Source organism: Coregonus clupeaformis, chromosome 10 (genome assembly GCF_020615455.1).
Source record: "Coregonus clupeaformis isolate EN_2021a chromosome 10, ASM2061545v1, whole genome shotgun sequence".
Lineage (NCBI taxonomy): Eukaryota > Metazoa > Chordata > Actinopteri > Salmoniformes > Salmonidae > Coregonus > Coregonus clupeaformis.
This window is the reverse complement of record NC_059201.1, coordinates 2,228,928-2,254,438: the sequence shown is the minus strand read 5'-3', so window position 1 is coordinate 2,254,438 and position 25,511 is coordinate 2,228,928. Positions and strand designations below refer to the sequence as shown.

Below are 25,511 nucleotides of genomic sequence, written 5' to 3'. Positions count from 1 at the left end.
TAAGCTGGTGCTGGGGCTCTGTTCACAAACACAAACAGAGCCCACAGAGCCACAGGACAACAACACAATTAGATCCAACCAAATCATGAGAAAACTAAAAGATAATTACTTGACACAGTGGAAAGAATTAACAAAAAAAACAGAGCAAACTATAATGATATTTGGCCCTAAACAGAGAGTACACAGTGGCAGAATACCTGACCACTGTGACTGACCCAAACTTAAGGAAAGCTTTGACTATGTACAGACTCAGTGAGCATAGTAGGCAGACCTGGCTCTCAAGAGAAGACAGGCTACGTGCACACTGCCCACAAAATGAGGTGGAAACTAAGCTGCACTTCCTAACCTCCTGCCAAATTAGAGACACATATTTCCTTCAGATTACAGAGATCCACAAAGAATTAAAAAACAAACCCAATTTTGATGAACTCCCTTATCTACTAGGTGAAATACCACAATGTACCATCACAGCAGCACGATTTGTGACCTGTTGCCACAAGAAAAGGCCAACCAGTGAAGAACAAACACCATTGTAAATACAACCTATATTTATGTTTATTTATTTTCCCTTTTGTACTTTAACTATTTGCACATCGTTACAACACTGTAAATAGACATAATATGACATTTTAAATGTCTTTCTTCTTTTGGAACTTCTGAGTGTAATGTTTACTGTTAATATTTATTGTTTATTTCACTTTTGTTTACTATCTACATCACTTGCTTTGGCAATGTTAACATACGTTTCCCATGCCAATAAAGCACTTACATTGAAATTGAATTTAATTGAGAGAGAGAGACAGACAGAGAGAGAGACAGACAGAGAGAGAGAGACAGAGCGAGAGACAGACAGACAGACAGACAGACAGACAGACAGACACAGTGACAGACACAGTGACAGACAGACAGAGAGAGAGAGAGAGAGAGAGAGAGAGAGAGAGAGAGAGAGAGAGAGAGAGAGAGAGAGAGAGAGAGAGAGAGAGAGAGAGAGAGAGAGAGAGAGAGAGAGAGAGAGAGAGAGAGAGAGACAGACAGACAGACAGACAGACAGACAGAGTGACAGACAGAGTGACAGAGAGAGTGACAGACAGAGTGACAGACAGACAGAGTGACAGACAGAGTGAGAGACACAGACAGACAGACAGACAGACACAGACAGAGTGACAGACAGACAGACACAGACAGAGTGACAGACAGACAGAGTGACAGACAGACAGAGTGACAGACAGACAGACCGACAGACAGACAGACAGACAGACAGACAGACAGACAGAGTTTATGCATAATAACAAAGACATAGTACCAGTGAATTCTGAGGTCATTATAGCAGACTAATGCATCCCAAATGGCACCTTATTTTCTATATAGTGCACTACTTTTGTCCAGGACCCATAGGACTCTGGTCAAAAAGTAGTGCACTATATAAGCCCTGGTCAAAAGTAGTGTACTATATAGAGAATGGGGTGCCATTTGGGACAAACGCAAAGCTAATGTTGTCTTTACACAAGAAGACAGTGGAGTGAGTGTAGTGTGGTGGCTGGTGGCACTGAGACACAACGCTCTTTCCAAACTGCCAGTGGGATGAAAAGACATGCTTTCTTAGGGTTTCACCCAGCGAGGTTCACATGCCTGTATCAACCCTGGCCCCAATCTCAGCTATATTTGGTGATAAACTGCTGTCAAAGGGTTATTATTAGTCTGTGGGAAGAAGACGACTTGGGGTACGCATCCCAAATGGCACTCACAGGGCTCTGGTCAAAAAGTAGTGCGCTTTAATAGGGAATAGGGTGCCATTTGGGACGAAGCCTTGGTCCCCCTGGCTGGAGAATAAGTCACTTTTCTATTCTCTCAGGAACAAACTGCCTGTCAGGGAGGGAACACAAATATCTTGCAGCGTCTATTTACTGACACATCGCTCCTCTACGCTACTAATCAGTGGTGGCCCGGCCTGCTGTGGGAATTCTGGGAATCCTTATAGACGGTTGGATACTGAGTCTGGGTCTCAGAGTAGGAGTGCTGATCTAGGATAAGTTTAGCCTTTTAGATCACAATTAATATATACAGTGGGGCAAAAAAGTATTTAGTCAGCCACCAATTGTGCAAGTTCTCCCACTTAAAAAGATGAGAGAGGCCTGTAATTTTCATCATAGGTACACGTCAACTATGACAGACAAATTGAGAAAAAAAAATCCAGAAAATCCCATTGTAGGATTTTTAATGAATTTATTTGCAAATTATGGTGGAAAATAAGTATTTGGTCACCTACAAACAAGCAAGATTTCTGGCTCTCACAGACCTGTAACTTCTTCTTTAAGAGGCTCCTCTGTCCTCCACTGTTACCTGTATTAATGGCACCTGTTTGAACTTGTTATCAGTATAAAAGACACCTGTCCACAACCTCAAACAGTCACACTCCAAACTTCACAATGGCCAAGACCAAAGAGCTGTCAAAGGACACCAAAAACAAAATTGTAGACCTGCACCAGGCTGGGAAGACTGAATCTGCAACAGGTAAGCAGCTTGGTTTGAAGAAATCAACTGTGGGAGCAATTATTAGGAAATGGAAGACATACAAGACCACTGATAATCTCCCTCGATCTGGGGCTCCATGCAAGATCTCACCCCCGTGGGGTCAAAATGATCACAAGAACGGTGAGCAAAAATCCCAGAACCACACGGGGGGACCTAGTGAATGACCTGCTGAGAGCTGGGACCAAAGTAACAAAGCCAACCATCAGTAACACACTACGCCGCCAGGGACTCAAATCCTGCAGTGCGAGACGTGTCCCCCTGCTTAAGCCAGTACATGTCCAGGCCGTCTGAAGTGCATTTGGATGATCCAGAAGAGGATTGGGGAGAATGTCATATGGTCAGATGAAACCAAAATATAACTTTTTGGGTAAAAACTCAACTCGTCATGTTTGGAGGACAAAGAATGCTGAGTTGCAGCCAAAGAACACCATACCTACTGTGAAGCATGGGGTTGGAAACATCATGCTTTGGGGCTGTTTTTCTGCAAAGGGACCAGGACGACTGATCCGTGTAAAGGAAAGAATGAATGGGGCCATGTATCGTGAGATTTTGAGTGAAACCCTCCTTCCATCAGCAAGGGCATTGAAGATGAAACGTGGCTGGGTCTTTCAGCATGACAATGATCCCAAACACACCGCCCGGGCAACGAAGGAGTGGCTTCGTAAGAAGCATTTCAAGGTCCTGGAGTGGCCTAGCCAGTCTCCAGATCTCAACCCCATAGAAAATCTTTGGAGGGAGTTGAAAGTCTGTGTTGCCCAGCGACAGCCCCAAAACATCACTGCTCTAGAGGAGATCTGCATGGAGGAATGGGCCAAAATACCAGCAACAGTGTGTGAAAACCTTGTGAAGACTTACAGAAAACGTTTGACCTGTGTCATTGCCAACAAAGGGTATATAACAAAGTATTGAGAAACTTTTGTTATTGACCAAATACTTATTTTCCACCATCATATGCCAATAAATTCATTAAAAATCCTACAATGTGATTTTCTGGAATTTTTTTTCTAATTTTGTCTGTCATAGTTGACGTGTACCTATGATGAAAATTACAGGCCTCTCTCATCTTTTTAAGTGGGAGAACTTGCACAATTGGTGGCTGACTAAATACTTTTTTTCCCCACTGTATACATGAACGGGGGGGGGGCTTCCTACTCTGGAAGACCCCTGGTCTTGACACCATCACTGCAGTTTGTTGGCGTTGTATCCATACAGACACACTTCAAATCATTGGAATTAAGTGTCAAATCAAATTGATTGATCAGGCAAGTAGTAGTCCTACATCTTGCAAAAAAAAATAAGCCATGATGAACCTAAAATAAATAAAATGATAAATGTTCTGAACATAAGAAAATGGAATCAAGTGGATTTTACGTCAAAAACACAGTCTGTGCATCCTTACAGTCTTGGCATCTCCTCCACCCCAGCAATGGAAAATTCCAGAGGTTGTGTGGGTAGTGTAAGACGGTAGAAGTGTAGAGGACGTGTTAACACTGCCATCTACTGGCGGTAATGCTACAGTAATAATAATAATATGCCATTTAGCAGACGCTTTTATCCAAAGCGACTTACAGTCATGCGTGCATACATTTTTACGTGTGGGTGGTCCCGGGGATCGAACACACTACCCTGGCGTTACAAGCGCCGTGCTCTACCAATTGAGCTACAGAGGACCACAGGACAGAAAGGGTTCAGATTCTCTCCTTGGCCTTCTCATTTGGTAAAAACGAAACCGATAAGTGGTCGAGGATATGTCAATTCGTTAGTAGGCGAACGGAAGTGTCCTCCCCTCCTTGATAGGATACCCATGACTATCCTCGATGAAAGGTGGCTATCGGAGGTATATGCTACTTAACATTTGATCTCTAAAAAAAAATATTGAACAAATATGTTCATTTGTTTTGATCACTTCACACTTATTTTAGGATCCACTACTGTAAACGTCATTTTCCTGATGACGTGCGAGTGGACGAGAGTATTTTCATATAAACACATTTTCGTCTACGTTCCCTCTCCTCAATTCCCTTTGCCCTTTTTCCAAAAGGAGGCGAGAAAGGACGCAGGAGTTGAGCAAATGTAATAGAGAAAAGGCCCTCGTCTTCCCAAAGTGTGCACTCATTCACTCCCCTTGTGGATTTAAAAGGAATGGCTTTTCATTTTATTCACTACTCTTTAGTTGCCATCATGAACATTCTTTCATCAATTCAGTCAGACAAAACGCTTTTTGAATGGTTTTACAAGGTCAGTCATATTGGTTGTTTGTTGGTAAAAATACATATAATTGCAGTTAGATTTGGGTGTTGGTGTAATTTATTTTTTAAACGGGTTTGCTCATTAGAAGAAATGCATGACTCATGCCAAACTTCATGTAATACCCAAGTCTCACTTTTATTAACAAGATTTAGCTTTTTTTATTCAAGTGAGCATCAAACAATAAAATGAGTACTGAGGCATTGTTAGTTACAGCTGAGGACATGATTCTTGTTTTAGCATAGTTCACATGTTCATTACAAAAATATAAAAGACAAACAACTGAGACAGAAACGCAGGTCGAGTTATTGTACAATACAGGTGGAAGAAGGTAGTACAGAGGTGCTTGTGAAATTATCCTGGTTGTGTTACTTGAAACAATTTAAATGCTCAATGAAACCATCACCTGGGTTGATTTCACAGGAGGCTTGAGGGAGGACGGCTCATAATAATGGCTGGAATGGAGTTAATGGAATGGCATCAAACACCTGGAGACCATGTGTTTAATGCCATTCCACCAATTCCGCTCCAGTCATTACCACGAGCCCATTCTCCCTAATTAAGGGGGCACCAACCCTCCTGTGGTTGATTTCCTTTACTGTATTGGGGAATGTCAACGCCTTAAAACAATTCCCCCAGCGATCCAACTAAAATACCAGGCCAAATAAAACTTTCAACCATTGGTCACTCAAAATGAGCAACATTTAACAACTAAATAAGTCTCTGCATCGGCAATTTGTCAACAAAAACAAGTCATTTTCTCTCCTTCAGGATCCATGAACATAAGAGCAGGACATACCATGAGCTGCTAGCCCACCCTGAGTGGAGGAGCTAACAGGACCACACCGTCACCTCTGACAAACAGCATGGGGATGTTCCTCTTTGTTGACTGGAAAACAGAAAAACACATATAGGAATTAAGTTGCCGTCCTGACCCCTTCTTTCAGCATTTGTGTTACATTCCCAGAGCTGTCTGAGCACCTCTTCAAGGGGTCCAGAAATATTGGTTAAGAGGATCACCAGTACATTACAACTATCAAGACAAAACATGTATTAACACAATGCAGAATCTCCAGAAAACAGAAGATTTGACAGTAACTTCAACTTGGTTTAGAGAGCCTTGACAAAAAAGAACAACAATTCCTTGTTCTAGGTCAGGGTTCTTCAATTCCGGTCCTGGAGGGCCGAAACACTTCTGTTTTTTATTTCTACCTGGTAGTTAATTGCACTCACCTGGTGTCCCAGGTCTGAATTAGCCCCTGATTAGAAGGAGAGGATGAAAAACAGAGTTGTTTCGGCCCTCCAGGACCGGTATTGAAGAACCTTGTTCTAGGGTCAATGAATGTGTAAAAATATAAGAAATATTTAGATTGTAGCCTTGTCGTCATGGCACCCTTACAGGACTCCAATTGCTTCCAATTACCCTAGGCCACACCCCTTCCCTCCAAACCTGTTTGAATAGTTTGCTTGATGATGCCGCAGGGCGGCCATATCCTGCCATTGTGCATGACTGAAAGTGCCTTTTCATATATTGTATATTATAGAAGTGTCAAAACCATGTATATTATGCTGCTTGAACTTGTGTTGCATCCTTTATTTCCACGCTAATGCCTCCCGAGTGGCGCAGTGGTCTAAGGCACTGCATCGCAGTGCTAGCTGTGCCACTAGAGATCCTGGTTCGAATCCAGACTCTGCTGTAGCCGGCCGCAACCGGGAGACCCCCCCCCCCACAAGCGTCACGGGACTCGTCTGAAGTAGGTAATGCAGATCTGCTAACTTCTGTCTGTAGCGTCCAAACAGTTTGGGCTACACACTAATATGACCCCTCTGTGGAAAGGTGAGTCACAGACACATACATGTCGGTTGTTTTTCTCTAGGACGAACAAGCCTCACAAGACTCGTCTGAAGGTACCCCAGCACAAGTAAAACATAAAAAAATAAAGGAAATGTATACATGTAGTTTAGTGCCTAAAATAAGGGGTTAAATAGGTGTCAATTGTTTCCCGATCTTGCTTAGATCTCAGATTTGGACAGACACTTAACAACAAACTTCCTTTAGATTTTTTTTTTTTGGGGGGGGACTATCTGTTCCATGTAGTGAATCGGTTATTCAATACGTTTCTATGGGCTAATAGCAGCAAGGTGTCGTGTATTGGGATTATGCTTTTGTTAAATGTTTTTAAGTGGAACTGAAAGAATGTTGATTTTAGTATCAAGAGGGAATGTTTTAGTGTAACGCCACATACAACAGACAGGAAGTGTGTTGTGGACAGGGGAGACTGGTGATTGGCCAGAAGAGGGAGCCCATCTTTTTGCATTGTTTATAAGTAGGGGTTAAACGATGAAAGGGCAGAGCGGCCACGCAATCTGAGGCGTCGCTCTCCGGGTGTCATGTCACCTGTCACTTATGCTGAAAGCTTGTGATCTGAATAAACCTTATGATCAAAGTTCAGTATGAGCGGACTCCTTTGTTTATCAGCAATAATTGCCACCATTCACCCGATACGACAAATGGCGCACAACGTGGGGCTGGTCTGCACCTCTCCTTTGTTTCATTCAGCCGCCAGGCTAACTCGCTTTGAAGCCATGGCCAGACAAGGGTGAGTTTTTCTTACCGCTTTGAAGCTTGTTAGGTTGGATGCTATGTGATTGTACACTGGAGGAATGTACCATTACGACCGTGCCTTGGGTGGCGTTATTGCTGTTGACTAGGAGTCTGGTAATAATTATTCTAAAATTGTACAGCGATTGAAGGTAGAGATTAAGGCAGATATTGGCAGAATGAAGTCAGGAATACGTATGCAAATTATGGCATTGTGAATCTGTTAAAGACCTCGAAACGAGGCGACTCCTTATGAGTGGGCCATAAAATCCTGGCAACGCGCTAGGGTGTGGTCAGGTTGGTTCTGGGAACCATAAGCTGGACGGGTTATATGTATGTTATGCTCATCTTATAGTCGACGGATTATTCGTTTGGGGTAACCGCTCATATGATTATCCAGAACTTACGGCAGCATAAAGTTAGCAGGTGATATATGGACAATGATTTGGGCACAATGCAAGGTTACTTAGGGCGTGGTAGGCCGCAGTTAGCTAAAGGCTAAGGCTAAGGTTAATGCTAAATGGGAGTGTAGTTAATGCTACATGGTACATAGCGGCTAATGCTAATTGTGTTGCGTGCTACATGCTAAACGTATCCTTAGAGGTCCTATTGCGATAGGATAAGCCTCTTAAAATATGTCTGTGTGTGTGGAATTTGAAGTTCTACGCAAATGTGAGCTCTGTTATGTGTAATTGTGTGAGTATAAGGTATAAAATAGTGAAGCTGTAGCGTAATGCTATCGTTCTATTGTCTGGGAATCATATCGTTGAATGCATTTGCGCATGCGTTTAATTTTATGACACTACACTACAAAACGTGGGAGTTGTAGTTTATGGCACGAGATTATGAGACGTTGGGTTCCGGTACTAAAAAACTACGACATGCGGTTATTTGCTAAAACTACAAAAACGGGATTGTGGGTAACGTGTCATATTTCTGGGGGGCTGCGTGCTGCAGGAATAGACACAGACGAGGGAATAAAGAGGAGAGATTTTAACGCGAATCTTATAGTTTAAAGCGGCTGGTGTTTGAATATGAAACTATTTGTTGAGATGTAGTGAATTTATACATTAAATATATGTTGACGGAGTATAATGAATTAAATTAAATGACGGATTAAAATAAAATAAAAATGTTTTTGAGCGATCTATTTAGTTCTGAGTTTAGTCTTAGAGTGAATAATGGGTGAACGAAGGAATATTGAATATGGTTGAAGTAACTCAGTATTGCATTAACTACTAAAATCTTTTCCTGTGTCTCTGTTCTTCTGTCATATGAGGGGAGCAATAGGACGATACGACAGGAGAGAGAGAGAGAGAGAGAGGGGGGCTGACGTGCGTCACGTGACAAGGTGTGACGCAGGCAGAGGATCAGATATCAGGCTAGTTCACAAAATCATCCCTTACAAAATATTTGATGTTATGACAATTTCACATAGGCTTGGCAAACTGATTCATTAAAAATTGCATTTTGGAGGCTATGTGCATCACTTGGGTTAATTACAGATGTGTTGGGAATCAAGGACTGACATTATTCTGTAAAAGTAAGATAAGGGTTTATGGGAATTGTAGTGTTGAAGGGTTAGAGGCTTTGTTTTTGGAATTGCTTTGAAGTTGACTAACTTACATTTGCATTTGATGGGTTGTGGTAAGATAGCCACCACTAATTGATAAATTGGTGACATAGGATATAGGAATAAAAATTGGTTTTAATTATTCATGATTTTTAATTGTTTAGGTTATATTAATAATTGAAGGGGGGAAGCCATAGGCTATATAGTCTAAAATAAGATAATTCACGATAAAGGAATATAAAAGGGTTGTTACAATGGGGAGAAACGACATCAAGGCTATAAAAAGTCATTACACCAGTTGATATAGTACAAAATGGTAATCCTTTAACTAAAGTATTGCTAGGTTATCCGGCAAATGAAACAAAAGTTGCCCTTCATTCTCAAACAAAAACTGATAAAAGATTCCAGCGATAAGATAAACAGAGGTATAGAGAAGGTGACAGGAAAAACTAATGGCAGAAGTTAGTACACCTTTCTCACATACGGATTCAGCGAAAAGACACCCACCTTACGAGAAGGAAGTAGAGCTTAGGGATGTTGTGGTCCTCTGTAGCTCAACTGGTAGAGCACGGCGCTTGTAACGCCAAGGTAGTGGGTTCGATCCCCGGGACCACCCATACACAAAAATGTATGCACGCATGACTGTAAGTCGCTTTGGATAAAAGCGTCTGCTAAATGGCATATTAAATATGTTTATCCTCAGCTTCCAGTGATCATCCAGGAGGGTGATTATTGCATCAGAGATGGAGATGAACGAATAATAGATAGAGGACAAGCAGAAACGACAATAAAGATGAATCCAGAACTCCAGAAGGAAGAAAATGAGATGTCTGGAAGAGAAGAGTGAGGATGATGAAGATGAGAGTGATTGAGAAGAGGTCATGGGTGGATATGACTCTGTGATCAGAAGGAAGTTGGCAAGAGAGGAAAGAAGGATACTAGAGATTTGATCTCTGATGGAAGTTGAAGGAAGAAGGATACAAGAGATTCGAGTTCAGATGAAGACAGCGAGAAAGAGGAGACTGAAGGTGCTGTGTATTCAAAAGGAGTTTATCCTACAAGGACTGGCACAGAAGAAATAGAAGAAGATATAGACCGATGCTTATCATGCCTGGATAAAGCGACTAGTTTAGAAGAAGTAACACAACTGGAGGAACAGCTCGAGACGCTGAAGAGACAAGGAGAAAACCTGCTGAGAAAAGGATCCCAAGAATTGGAGAAGAAGGAGAAGAGAAGCTTTGGTTATGAAGAATCAGAGTGAACCAAATCAACAATCACTGTTACAGCTTCAACTGAACAATATCAAATGCAATTGTACCAGCCAAGGGGGGTACCAGGTGTTCCATATCCACAGCCAGTTTCTGGACAGACACATAATTGGAGAAGAAGAGGACGAGAAGGCTTAGAAGGAGGAGGAAGATTTCAGCTACACTTCCAGCAACTTTCAGAAGACTGTTATAATTATGGACAGGTTGGTCACTTTACCTGTGAGTGCAACAAGTCAGGAGGAAACAACAGAGAACATTTTTAAGGAAGATACAGGGGCCAGTCAAGATCACCTGTTAGTGCCTAGAAGATACGAAGGGGGGTGTCAGCTGATAGCACCGATTAGAGAAGAAGAGAAAATATCTAACAATTGAAGTAAAAACAGGGCTATGAGAAGTGATAGTGAATAGTGGAAACACTTATCTGTGTTGAGCCTAAAGAGGTTAAACATCTCACTATGTAAAATTAACTAATTAGGATAGGGATTTGAGGTAGTAAAACAGTTAATTACTCTTAAGATACTAATATTAGAGCATATACCTATTGCATTATTGGGAAGAGATGCATTGTGTAAATTGAACTGTACGATAAGATGTACACTAGACGGCTGTCTGATAGAGGATTTTAAAAAGTAGGGTTTTTGGGAATCATATTTGCTTAAAAAGATAATATCATAGGAAGGATGATAATCTATTAGACTGCCTATTAGACAATCTGTCTGGAAAATAAAGTTAAAAGGGGTGACTGTTATTCTGGGTTACATTCTTACACTAAGAGATTTCAGGCTAGGCTAAAAGGTGTTTAGTCGTTTGCCAAGTCTGTGTGTAAAGAAGAAGTCAGAAGCATGTGGGGACTTCCCCAATCACATATCCTAAAATTGGGTGGTAAAGGGATTTTGTGAATAAATCAGTGGAAAAGGTTTTTAAAGGTTAGGAGAAAAGATTAGATTAAAAAGTTAGGAGAACTAGGTTGAAGGAACTCTAAGACAGTAAGCTAAGTTTCAAAGTTAGTAGTAAGAGAGAGAGAACAATGGTGAAGGACACTTTAGAGTAGGAAGATCAAGGTAATTGTAGGTGTATTTTTTTATGATCAAAAGTTTGAAAGTCAGGGATTAGAGATAGGACTGAGAGTTGGGAAAAAGTGACACTAGTGGTGATAGATGGAAGTACAAGCAAAGACTTCACATCTTTGGAAAATGGATGAAGTAACTAAGGACATTAACACTTCAGTCTATTAAAACAACAGTGAGAAGCAATTTAACTCTTTCAACATTGATAGTTATTAAAGCCATAAATATATCGCATTTGATTATAAGGGAACCAATAGCTCCAGCACCAATTTTAGGGGAAAAAATACTTATTAGGGTTAGGATGGGGACGTTCCTCCCACATGGAGAGATAATTATGGAGAATATATGTGTACTTATCTAGTGCAAGCATTAAAATTTGTTCCGGTTAAGAATTATTGGTTAAAAGACTATGTAATTCGTAGAGTGACGCCTATAATGGAAGATTTGAAATCTGTTGAAGCTTCCGCAGTCACCGAAGGAGTTCAGGAGGAGTAGATTACAGTAGTCACTCCAACAGTGAATAATACACATAGGATATCGGTAGCTTTGCCACTAGAAATAATTAAGGTTAATACATCAACTAAGTCAACTACTTTAATGGTAACTTTGGAAGGGATTAATGATACGATGGCAATAGCAAATGTAGGAAGTATGACACCGACAACAACTTTTCTGAAATTAAAGGGGGTCGCAAGAAGGACTCAGGGTTTATGTTACGGATGGAGAGTGCTGTCAATGATAGTACGAATAGGGTTAAAATAGGAGAACAGATAGTAGTAGAGAGAATATAGATTCATCATGGAGTTACAGGATGAGGTCTTTGATTTTAATGACAGACAAGGAGAGGTATCTGATCAGTACTGCTCGTTAGGGGAGAGAGAAACTAAAGGGAGTGGTTTGATTCTTCTGTTGTGAAAATTAGAGATAGATGGGCAGGTTCCAGCAACTCATTCTGTAAGATCAGGGAGGAATCTTGAGGGTCCATGTCTGTTGAGAATTCCAGCACCAAACATTTTAGAGACGGTCGTTCGACCTCTATCAAGTATGTGTCAATCTTATGCTTTGTCATGACTGTGGTATCAGCAACAATCAGTAACAGATAAAATAATGTCATTGTCAAAACATTTGTTTAAGCCTAGGGTTAGGTGGTATTGGGTTAAGTGAATTAACTTGGGTGCATTTGTTAGATGGAAAGTAAAATCAAGTAACAGCAAACCCTGAAGCATTTGAGGTGTAACCATTGAGGGCTAAAAGTTGTTTTTGTTCTAATAAAACATATGAGGTAAGGGGTATGTTTATGGGAATATCAGATTGTGATGTTATATGATAACTTTGGGTATGCATGACCTTAAGGGTAGTAATGAGAAATATGTTACTTTTTATGTACCAGGTAGTAAGAAGAGCAGGACTTTGATGGTTAAAAGATTAGCTTTTGCCTGACAATGTGACTATGGGGAATTTTAGAGATATTTGGAGGGTTTGTGGTGATAAAGCATATATATTCTTACCCTATGGATGGATAGGATGTTGTTACATGTCAACGTTGAAGCTTCCATATGAGGTTTCTACCATTATAAGAGGGGTAGCACCGGACACAGAAATCTGAAGCTATATTTGAAATTGGATGAAAAGAGACATGGCTACATGTCATAGTCTTCAAGCCTATCATTGAAGTATAAATCTAAGGGAGAAGGGGGGACTTTTTCCATGGTATGGTGTAACATTTGGGAAGATCATATTGATAATATTAGGTATACTTTGAGTCCAGATAGTTCAGATATTATCACTAGGGTTATATATGCATTGAAGAATATAAGGGATGCATTTGGGAGATCTGAAGGAGCTGGATGATCGATCAGCGAAGTCTTGGTTGCAAGATCAGGTAGGCCAGTAGGGGCAGTGATGGGTTACATTTTAATGGCAGCTTTGATAGCACTGTGTGTGAGGTTTGTAATTTGTTACTGACCTTTGAGAAAGCTATGATATTGAGATAGGTTGGAGAGTGATGCCTGGAGACAACACTCAGATGCCGGTGTTGACTGTTCCTGATCTGGATGAAGATGGACAAGTAGAACTGAATAGATAAATATCCTTTTTGATTATTTGATCATTTTTTAATTTTTTTTTTTTCAATATTGGGGTGATTTTGGTATGATTTTATGAATCAAAGGGGGGAAGTGTATGAATGAATAATTATCCTAGTTCATTATTCTATCATTTAATGTGATTCATACATCATTTATATATCATTTTTATATTCTTAGTTGATATTGATGTTTAATTTGAAAGTGTTGTTTTGCAAAATATACTGTTTGGTCTTTCCTTTTCTTTCAGAAGCATTTGGGGGAACATGTGGAGATTGAAATACTCAAACAAGGACAATATGAATGGACAATATGACTGGAGGAGATGAAACAAGGAGGGTGTGGCCGATTCCATCATCAACAATCCATTGGAAGAGGAGACTACGGGGAGATGAAGTGTAGTGGACTACATTCCAGTGTCTGCAATGAAATATAGACATATTTGATGTGTAATACATAATTGTGTCATATTCTTAGGGATTAATTTTTGTAGAAGGATATTTGATGTTATTGAATACATGTGAGGATCTTAGATGTTTTTGTTTATTTCGGTGATGTTTAGGGACAGGGAGTCTAGGCAGGGAGAGTTCCGCTGTAGGGTCCAATGGGTTGACCAGCCTTAGAGTGGATATTTTTTGGATAGGATTTTGTTTGCAGGGGCTTACATGTGTGTTTAATTGCATCATAGTTTCAAATGCATTTACATTGTTTATGAGTTTATCAGGAGTACCGAGGTGGTTGCCTGGGGCAGAGGGACCGTGAGAGAATTTTACTGTCTTGATTGATGGATGGATATCTGAAAAGATGGCTGCCGGACAGTTTTTCGCTCTTACACTCCATATAGATTTGTTCATATTTCATAGTAATGTATTCACACTTCATAAACAGTTATGCATATTTCATAGAAAGGTATATACACTCTAGAGAAGAATGTTTTTTGGTTTAATGTTAAAGATACTCAATAAGATAAATTGTTACTTGTCATAATCCTATTCTGTTTGTTTTCGAGACTTTTAGTTCGTCTCGAAGGGGGGATATGTCGTGTATTGGGATTATGCTTTTGTTAAATGTTTTTAAGTGGAACTGAAAGAATGTTGATTTTAGTATCAAGAGGGAATGTTTTAGTGTAACGCCACATACAACAGACAGGAAGTGTGTTGTGGACAGGGGAGACTGGTGATTGGCCAGAAGAGGGAGCCCATCTTTTTGCATTGTTTATAAGTAGGGGTTAAACGATGAAAGGGCAGAGCGGCCACGCAATCTGAGGCGTCGCTCTCCGGGTGTCATGTCACCTGTCACTTATGCTGAAAGCTTGTGATCTGAATAAACCTTATGATCAAAGTTCAGTATGAGCGGACTCCTTTGTTTATCAGCAATAATTGCCACCATTCACCCGATACGACAAAGGCAATTCAATGTTTCATCAAATAATGTAATATTTTTTAAGGGGTCTTAAAATAAAAAATCAAATAGCTAATGGATCCTTGGTATTACCATCTTAAAACAATTCCATATATCAGCTTAGTACCCCCTTCCTCAGGGGGCTTAGATTCTACAGCACAGATGTCAAACTCATTCCCCGGACGGCCGAATGTCTGCGAGTTTACGCTCCTCCCTTGTACTTGATTGATGAATTAAGGTCACTAATTAGTAAGGAACTCCCCTCACCTGGTTGTCTAGGACTTACTTGAAAGGAAAAACCAAAATCCAGCAGACACTAGGCCCTCCACGGAATGAGTTTGATACCACTGCTCTAGAGGGTTAAGCACATATTCCCCATAATCACCTGGAGCTACTTGTCTGCACCTTTTATGTTATTTATTAATTAATGTTATGTGTTCCTAATGTTTCCCTTTTGAATCTCCCTTCCAGAACACCACATCTAATCCTATCTCCAAGGCACAACTCCTAACACATCCTGCCTAGCAGCCTTACAAACCAACAGAGCCCAGGAGCTATGTTTTGTAGAAGGACTGAGGTGAGTCCTGGTGACTTTTCAACAGGACATTCTAATCCAAAATAAATGGATTAGATGATGCTGACACCATCCCAAAAAATATATCACCACCATATTGATGACTTTAATGTCCCCCCCCCAAAAAAACTTCAAACACAGTTAATATAATGTAGGCCTAATCCCCTACGCACACAAATAATTTCGGAGCGCTCATTTTTTATTTTTTTTTAAAGGCACAGATCGCTCATTATTAGAAGTTGAGAAATATATGTAGTAGCAATGGAAATCTGGGAAACCGTTTTTTTCCTGTGACTGCATTAAATGTTGTGCATTGACTGCTTATGCAGAATGCATGTTTCTCTCCCTGTGGCACTCCCAACTTGGAATGGGCCTCGAGATATATTTTTATTTCTCGCATAGAACACACAACGACAAGCCCGACTAGGTAAGGTAAACTATTCTGCTATAGGGTTGTCTGATTTTGCTGTCCGTGGAGGAAAAAGGAAACGTGGGCAGTTCAAAGTGCACCTCGGCAGACATAGTTTTCCTGTTGCATGTTTGGTGTGACCGCTGCTAAATGAATACAGGGGAAACCCTGAAACCCTGAAGGCCATCTAGGGCTGGCCCTATGGTGCATTTCCACTATGGGGATTTACTCTGGTGCTTGACCACTGGGCTTGTTTTTGGTCTTAGCCTCAGTCATGGAAACAGGCCGAATTCCCTGCAGTGGAAAAGGTGGATACCCTTTTTCCCTACCTTGTAAATTTCTTCATACGTCTCCTCGTCGATCTCTACTGTTGTCACCGTCTCCTCAACATCTCCCAAGATCATGTTCAAGTGCTGATCGTAGGCCTGGAACAAAGACAAACCACATTGGACTTAGCAGTTCATGCCACAAATAAGGATCATTAGGTACTATGTGGCTCCAGTTGGTAAGGCATGATGCTTGCAATGCCAAGATCCTGGGGCCACAAATACGAAAATGTATGCACGCACTACTGTAAATAGCTTTGTATTATTTCAAGGTCAAGTCTGATTCTACAGTGGCAAGTGCCAAGTTAGGCCTCCATTTTAGCAAGCCAGGATATATCTGCTCTGTATACATTGATCACAATAAACATAACATTTAATGAACACTTCTGTAGCTAGGCAACCAAGTCAAAGGATGATTGCCACTGTCTTACGGCTAGTCACGTGCAATCTGCCCCGGAGTTCTCTTGTCGTTCCTCATCTTCACATAGATCCTCTCGTCCAGACTGAGCCTGATCAGATCCAGGGGCTCCTCCACTGTGTTGGTAGTCGTTTGCTGCAACAGAGAGCAAGAAGTTGTTGATTTAGATTTGGGTTTTATGCGCACTTTAAAAAATGGTAATCGATGTATTTTGCATGAATGCTCAACAACTAGCTCTGGTCCAGGGCGTTAGCACGCTAGACTACATCTATTCAAACCCATTTAGCACTATCCATGACCAACCCTATGCAAGTAGCTACATGTAAACCAATGTAAGTCTTCTCTCAATAGTCCTGGTCCTTTATGCCACAGGAGGAACTGTAGGAGTTGCTTGTTCACATTCACTTGAGTGTCACGCATACACTACATGACCAAAAGTATGTGGACACCTGCTCGTCGAACATCTCATTCCAAAATCATTGGTATTAATATGGAGTTGGTCCCCCCTTTGTTGCTATCACAGCCTCCACTCTTCTGGGAAGGCTTTCCACTAGATGTTGGGACATTGCTGCGGGGACTCGCTTCTATTCAGCCACAAGAGCATTAGTGAGGTCGGGCACTGATGTTGGGTGATTAGGCCTGGCTCGCAGTCGGCATTCCAATTCATCCCAAAGGTGTTCGATGGGGTTGAGGTCAGGGCTCTGTGCAGGCCAGTCAAGTTCTTCCACACAGATCTCGACAAACCATTTCTGTATGGACCTCGCCTTGTGCAAAGGGGCCTTCCCTAAACTGTTGCCACAAAGTTGGAAGCACAGAATCGTCTAAAATGTAATTGTATGCTGTAGCGTTAAGATTTCCCTTCACTGGAACTAAAGGGCCTTGCCCGAACCATGAAAAACAGGCCCAGACCATTATTCCTCCACTAAACGTTACAGTTGGCACTATGCATTGGGGCAGGTAGCGTTCTCCTGGCATCCGCCAAACCCAGATTCGTCCGTCGGACTGCCAGATGGTGAAGCGTGATTCATCACTCCAGAGAACGCGTTTCCACTGCTCCAGAGTCCAATGGCGGCGAGCTTTACACCACTCCAGCCGACGCTTGGCATCGCGCATGGTGATCTTAGGCTTGTGTGCAGCTGTTCGGCCATGAAAACCATGAAGCTCCCGACGAACAGTTATTGTGCTGACGTTGCTTCCAGAGGCAGTGTGGAACACTGTAGTTACTGTTGCAACCGAGGACAGACAAGTTTTACGTGCTACACACTTCAACACTCTGCGGTCCCGTTCTGTGAGCTTGTGTGGCCTACCACTTCGTGGCTGAGCCGTTGTTGCTCCTAGACGTTTCCACTTCACAATAACAACACTTACAGTTCACCGGGGCAGCTCTAACTGGGCAGAAATGTGAATAAATGACTTGTTGGAAAGGTGGCATCCTATGACCGTGCCACATTGAAAGTCATTGAGCTCTTCTGTAAGGACATTATACTGCCAATGCTTGTCTATGGAGATAACATGGCTATGTGCTTGATTTTAAAAACCTGTCAGCAATGGATGTGGCTGAAATAGCCGAATCCACTAATTTGAAGGGCTGTCCACATACTTCTGTATATATAGTGTACCTAGCTAGCAATTAGCTAGTTAGCTTTACGCTCACGTAAACTAGCGATCACAAATTTAATATTTGAAGCTAGATACCTTACCTAGTGTTGGGTTCTATTTTTCTCATAATTGGATCTGTATGTGATGAATAGCTTGGAAGGAATGCATTAATGAGGAGCACTGTACTGATATGGATTGTTTCACATAACAGCCTGTGATTCATGTGGGGAACGTTAGGGGCTAGGATGAGATAAGACTTGTATTTCTCACAGATACGAACACTCTCTCTTCCCTCGCATAACTAAAGTGGTTATAGAAGTAATGTATAGGTAGGGGAGAGCCAATAGGGGGCTCCATTGAACTATTATGGTTTATTTGGCATTTCAATGGCATAAGGTGAAATCTGTATGCATGAGGGGAATTCGATTATGTATTATTATAATATTATGGACACTCCGTAATAAATAAACTGAACCAAACAAGACGTTACTACAGCAATAGAGAATAGTTAATGTTGTTACGTTAGTTCTTAAACCCGATGATAGAGGAAAATGCAGAACGCTGTTAGAGTGTGTTTTATTTTGGCTACTAGGGTGTTTGAGACGGAAGGGCTGGCTAGACGGGGGTGATGACGTGGCTGGATGTGCAACGTGAAAGTATTTACTTTGAGAGAATCGTAGATGGTGTGGAGTGACTGGCGATGTCCCTGGTTCGAACACAGGTAGGGACAGTAGACAAAGCTTTCGCAGTGGGGCTATATACCTAGATTACTATGTGGATTGAGAAATGTGAAAGGTTGAATTGGATAGCTTAAATAGAAGTATTCTAGAAAAGTCTATGAAAATATGTTATAAGGTTACCATGCGCTCTCCCCGAAGGAGCAAGGGGAGGGTGAGAGACAGTACAGTTCAGATGGTAGGAACATCATTAAATGTATGCTAATCAACGATAGCAAGTAGTTGTTTTATTAATTAGGGCATAATCAGAGAGAACAGTTAAATAAATTGAATAGCGAACTGAAATGGTTTAGCGGGAAATGAGGAATTAGATTGATACAAACAATTATTAATGGGTTAAGACTGGGGATAACCAGGAGAAAGAGATTAGCTCATCTCGTTGGAATGTTGCCTAGGGCTAGGGGAGCAGTAGTGGAGTTAGGCAGTATTTAGGTCATAAAAGTGAGCTACCAAATTAAGGCCTGGCTATTTGTGGTTGTTTTTCAAATTGGGTTTTTCAAAACAAAAAACAACACACCTAGTATGATGCTTATAAAGCCTTGTTGTTTCAATTTTGGGGGGGTTTCAGCAGGTCAAGGGTGATAGGTCTTAGAGGAGCACACAGTGAATTTTATGGAGTTTTTTAGCTTTTGGCTGAGTTTGGGGTATATATGATTTCTTATGAGAATGAATGTCATGAGGACTTAATGAACACTTGGGATAACTAACATTTATGAAATATTTAGAATAATGGTAATGTTTAGTATACTATGGGATTAAACAGTTCGTTAAATGATTTCAATTGCCTCTGAATTCTGTTTTAACATTCTGGTGTTATTTTAATCATCCACACTAGTAAATTCTAAAGGCATGAGAGGAGGACTTTAAGATAGTTTATTTTACTAAGTTGAGGGTAATTTGTAATACTGTGCAAATTGTGAAGAAGATTATAGTTTGGTAATAGTATATTTGATTTGAACCATAAAATAAAAGAAGAGAGAGTGGAGGAATGGCAATTGGATAATGAATTACCAATATTAACTAAAGTGATTGTTTAGATAGGTGGTAATATTGACACATGGCCAAATCATGTGTCAAAAAGGGGGATGGTTGGATTAAATATTAAATATTAAATATATACGAAGGAGAGGACAAAATACTTTAAAAAAAACAACAACATGTATGATAGTTTATTAACCACACCTGTATGTCAGAGGTTTTGTGCCCCACAGGTGAACTAAAGGAGAAGGTGACCCACTCTATCTAACCAGGAGACTGAAGCAGGCCTGGCGGGAAGGGCCCTACCAAGTACTGCCTTTGCCAGCAGAATAGCTGAGAGATCCATCTGGGTGCATGTCACTCACTGCAAAAAGGTAAACCCAGCTACACCTGACGAACAAACACAGAGTTAGGAGAAAGAACCGATCACCACTAGGGCTCGGGGGTTGGCTCCTTAACGAAGATTCCCTTACCCTGTCTGATCATCCCTGTGTGAGTTCGATAGAAGGTGAAGCAATGGGTTGGCCTCTGGCGTCTGACATGTTCTCAGGGCGAGGGTGGGGATTCACAGGTCTCCCGACGGTAGGTAGCTGTCTGATTGTGGGGGCCATATTCCTAACACACACGGACCCTCCTGTTTCAGCCAGAAGTGGTAGTTAACCTAACACAAGTTGAAAAGGCATAGGAGACAGCTAGACGTAGGGAAAGGGGAAATACCAGGGACTTTAGGGAAGGACATCACCAATCTCCATACACAGTTTAGGGACAGGTGTAGTATTGTGAAAGTAGGGAATTATCAGAAATGGCAGTGCGACCCATATGAGGGTAGGTACTGTCTGAACGTCTGAATTATGCTAAAACAGATTACAGACCTGACAAGTGAGATATCTTCTTCAACTGGGGCACCCTATAGAGTAAACCTATCTGAGGGAGGTAGTGAGACAGTGCAAACTATAGACCTGAAGGAAGTAGTACAGATGGAGACGGAGTAAATAGATTTTAACCTGTGGTTGGAATGGGTTCAGTATACGGTCTAAAGAGGACTGTTATGCCTGTAGGACAGCCAAACCAAGGTTAACAACTACTCCGTTCCCCTTGACAGGCTTTGACTCTCTGTCAGGTTTATCCTCCATGCAAGCCACCTGGGAATGTGGTGAAAGAGTCTTATGGTAACTTGCACTATCTGTTTCCCCCGATAACAAAGTCATCCCAACCTGGGTTGCCTCAGTTTGAAATCACAGGGGATTCTAATTGTTTTTCTAGGACTAATAAGATAGGATACAGGGTAGGGCCTCTTAGCTCCTGCTCCCACACAGAGAATGTCACAACTAAAAGAGACCATGACTAATCTCTCCTCTTTGTTGCAGCCAGAGGATTTTAGGAACCAAAACCAGGCACGTGCTGACATCTGATGGTTGTGTGGTGATAACTGATTGTGAACTCACCTACATACGCAAACAATCAAACGTGTCAGAGACTGGTGAGTTGTCACATAGAAAGTAGGACCTCCTCCCGGGATCCTTTGATGAAAGGATATATATTGATGGGATCCACAATCAGATCGCAGCTGGGTTTGAATCAAGTATTTTCTGGTGGTCAACAATTAATAAAAATGTAGATTGGATAAATTATATTTAATATAACCAGCAAAAGATTTATAAACCACACTCGTGATGCAATAAAGGGATTAGCTGAGCAGACAGCGGCAACTAGCTTAATGACATGGCAGAATAGAATAGCTTTAGATATGCTTTTGGCTGAGCGGGACGGGGTTTGTGTTCTGTTTGGATATATGTGCTGTACTTTCATCTCCAACAACACAGCACCGGACGGGTCCGTGACCAAAGCGCTTCAGGGACTCACCACGGTGGCGAACGAACTGGTTGAGAACTCTGGTATTGATAGCTCCATAAACGGTTGGTTTGATAACATATTTGGTAAATGGAAAACTATTGTTGTAACTATTCTGGGTGAAGTTATAGCTTCTATGGGTATACTTGTTCTTTGTGGATGTTGTCTTATTTCCTGTGTCTGAGGGTTGGTGAGAAAAGGAGATGGAGAAGGTGGTTTCCAAACAGATGGTGAGATACGGCCCAATCCCGGACTCCGACCTAAGGAATGAAGGATATGACCTACCAGACTTGGAGGAGTGACACTCTAGAGGGTGTCTAAAGGGGGCCAAAATTTACTTCCCTGTTGGTGTTTTATGTTTTAATAATCTTATGTTTTGTGTTCTATTAATCCTGTGTTTTATGCTTTATTAATCAAGTTAACCATTGGGAATGTTTGTCTTTCCTTATGTGAAGGTTTGAAGTGCCTGGGTGACTTGTAGCCAACCGTTTGCAAGTTGGGTGTAGATGGAAGGACTGAAGGCCTTTTATTATCAAATTGTCTATTAATAAAAGTGTGATTCTTTTTGTTTGTATTGTATTTTAATGAGTGACACCCTAGAGGGCGTCAAAAGGGGGATTGTTGGGTTCTATTTTTCTCATAATTGGATCTGTATGTGATGAATAGCTTGGAAGGAATGCATTAATGAGGAGCACTGTACTGATATGGATTGTTTCACATAACAGCCTGTGATTCATGTGGGGAACGTTAGGGGCTAGGATGAGATAAGACTTGTATTTCTCACAGATACGAACACTCTCTCTTTGTTGTCTGTGAAACCGTCCTTGAACGTGGGTACATGGAGTACAGTGGAATGGTGTCTTCTGGGTGCTGACTCCACAGGTTATTATGATAGCAACTTATGCCTGGCAACAGTGTGCAATAAATGGAGAAGAGGAGTTGGGACCAACCCCTGCGCCAACGGATTGGCTAAACCACACTCAGTCCTTTACTCTGATTGGCCAACAGAAGAGGTGGGAACTATCTGTCAGAGTATTTGGGGGGGAACCTGTGAGCGGTGTTTTAGTTCTCTGTCTGTCCTGCGTGGTTTTACAGTGAGCCCGTATACGAACCTTCATACTTATCATACATACATTTAGCATATAATAAATTTAGCTTGGATTGAATATCTCTTGATTATGTTTTCTCTTATTCCAATACCAGATTTGAATTACGCAATTTCTAACACTAGTTAATGTTAGCTAGTTAACTAGCTTGCTACGATTTTTTTGGTACCGATGGCTAACTAATCATGCTATCTGGCTAGCCACTGTTACCTCCAGCTCCACAATGAAAGTCCCCACATGTTTTTGCTAGCTGGTTGCAGTTATCTACTGACACAAACCGGTGTACAAGTCTATTTCGCCACTCGTATCCAAATAAATGTTTTGCACAGAAAGATTGCCCATGAAACCTTCATCAAAACGTTTAGCTAAACGCCAACCTGTTCAACTTCATCCGCCATTTTTTAAAAACTTCCCATGATTTTTCTTCTTTGGTTTGATTGCCTGCGCACATTGATTGTTCATGCCGCCACCTACTGTGCGGGAGTGTGTGGTCGATCACGTTCTATTTTGTGATATAAAAATAATATCATATTATATTCTGTTAAAACCTTCCCGCAGAGAAAAGCACCAGGTATGGACGTCTTTCCCATAGATTTTTTTTGTAACTTCTGGGACAAAGTGGTTCCCCTATTTACTCAAATGACGACAACAACACACGTCACTAAATTCAGTGCTTCCTAGTTCCATGTATCAAACGGTTATCTGAGTTATATTAAAACCAGGAACATCTGGAGTCCCGTGCAGATTACAGACCAATACATTTAATAAATTGCGACAATAAAATAATAACAATAATAACAAAACTCCTAAGCAACAGAATGGCAAAAGTTTTACCAGACTTGATTCATATTATTCAAATAGGGTTTATGAAAAATGGACACTTACAAATACAAGATACATGTTTCAGTATAATACAATATACTAAAAAACAAGATGTTGATTTATCAATAATGGCTGTTGATGCCGAAAAGTATTTTGACTGTCTTGAATGGCCCTAAAAATTGCCAAAAGACTCCAGCCACCCTAGTCATAGACTGTTCTCACTGCTACCGCACGGCAAGTGGTACCGGAGCACCAAGTCTAGGTCCAAAAGGCTTCTAAACAGCTTCTACCCCCAACCCATAAGACTCCTGAACATCTAATCAAATGTCTACCCAGACTATCCTCCGGTGAGGATAACAACACCATTGGCCCTTTCCAAAATTAGCCATGGACAGAGATAGGGATTTGGATTTACTGGCCAATGATTATAATGGCGAATCTGATCCAACCATAAATTCATACATTGTGCCTCTGGCCTGAGAGGATGGAAGTTCAACATGTAGCTAGATGTAGTAGGCTAATGTTAACTAGCTGGCTAATTGTTGCACATGAAAGGAAGTTAGGCTTGCAAGCAAGCATTTTAGCCAGTTAGCCTAGGACAACAAAAACTAAAAGCGTTTAGTTTTTGACAGTCATAGACTGTTTCGGCAACATGAACAAGAGGAGGGTGGAATTGGCGTTTCTCTACAAGTAGGGTGAGTCAACATGTTTTTTTCTACTTAAACACACACACACAGAAATCAGTACCATGGAAAGCCACATGATATTTTGCTTAAATTAATTAGACTAAATAGTTTTTGGAATCTTTTAGTTGTCACTGTATTAGACTAAGCATATCAAATCAAATCAGATTTTATTTGTCACATACACGTGTTTAGCAGATGTTATAGCGGATGTAGCGAAATGCTTGTGCTTCTAGCTCCGACAGTGCAGTAATATCTAACAAGTAATATCTAACAATTTCACAACATATACCCAATACACACAAAACTAGTAAGGAGCCCCTCAGGGGTGCGTGCTCAGTCCCCTCCTGTACTCCCTGTTCACCCATGACTGCATGGCCAGGCACGACTCCAACACCATCATTAAGTTTGCCGACGACACAACAGTGGTAGGCCTGATCACCGACAACGATGAGACAGCCTATAGGGAGGAGGTCAGAGACCTGGCCGTGTGCCAGGATAACAACCTCTCCCTCAACGTGACCAAGACAAAGGAGATGATAGTGGACTACAGGAAAAAAAAGAGGACTGAGCACGCCCCCATTCTCATCGACGGGGCTGTAGTGGAACAGGTTGAGAGCTTCAAGTTCCTTGGTGTCCACATCACCAACAAACTATCATGGTCCAAACACACCAAGACAGTCGTGAAGAGGGCACGACAAAGCCTATTCCCCCTCAGGAGACTGAAAAGATTTGGCATGGGTCCTCAGATCCTCGAAAAATTCTACAGCTGCACCATCGAGAGCATCCTGACTGGTTGCATCACCGCCTAGTATGGTAACTGTTTGGCCTCCGACCGCAAGGCACTACAGAGGGTAGTGCGTACGGCCCAGTACATCACTGGGGCCAAGCTTCCTGCCATTCAGGACCTCTATACCAGGCGGTGTCAGAGGAAGGCCCTCAAAATTGTCAAAGACTCCAGCCACCCTACTCATAGACTGTTCTCTCTGCTACCGCACGGCAAGTGGTACCGGAGTGCCAAGTCTAGGTCCAAAAGACTTCTCAACAGCTTCTACCCTCAAGCCATAAGACTCCTGAACAGCTAATCATGGCTACCCGGACTATTTGCACGGCCCCCCCACCCCCAACCCCATCTGTTTACGCTGCTGCTACTCTGTTAATTATTTATGTATAGTCACTTTAACTCTACCCACATGTACATATTACTTCAACTACCTCAACTAGCCGGTGCCCC

The 25,511-nt window shown here is 41.5% G+C and overlaps 1 protein-coding gene across 1 annotated transcript; it reads right to left on the bottom strand.

Moving 5' to 3' along the window:
* Positions 1–5,507: 5,507 nt before the first annotated feature.
* On the bottom strand, positions 5,508–23,170 carry LOC121575772 (U6 snRNA-associated Sm-like protein LSm3). Its single transcript, XM_041889067.2, is given in 5 exon segments — positions 5,508–5,668; positions 16,087–16,182; positions 16,525–16,548; positions 16,550–16,636; positions 23,150–23,170. Coding segments are annotated over 5 exon segments (309 nt in total). The 3' UTR covers positions 5,508–5,587.
* Between the last annotated feature and the right edge of the window lie 2,341 nt (positions 23,171–25,511).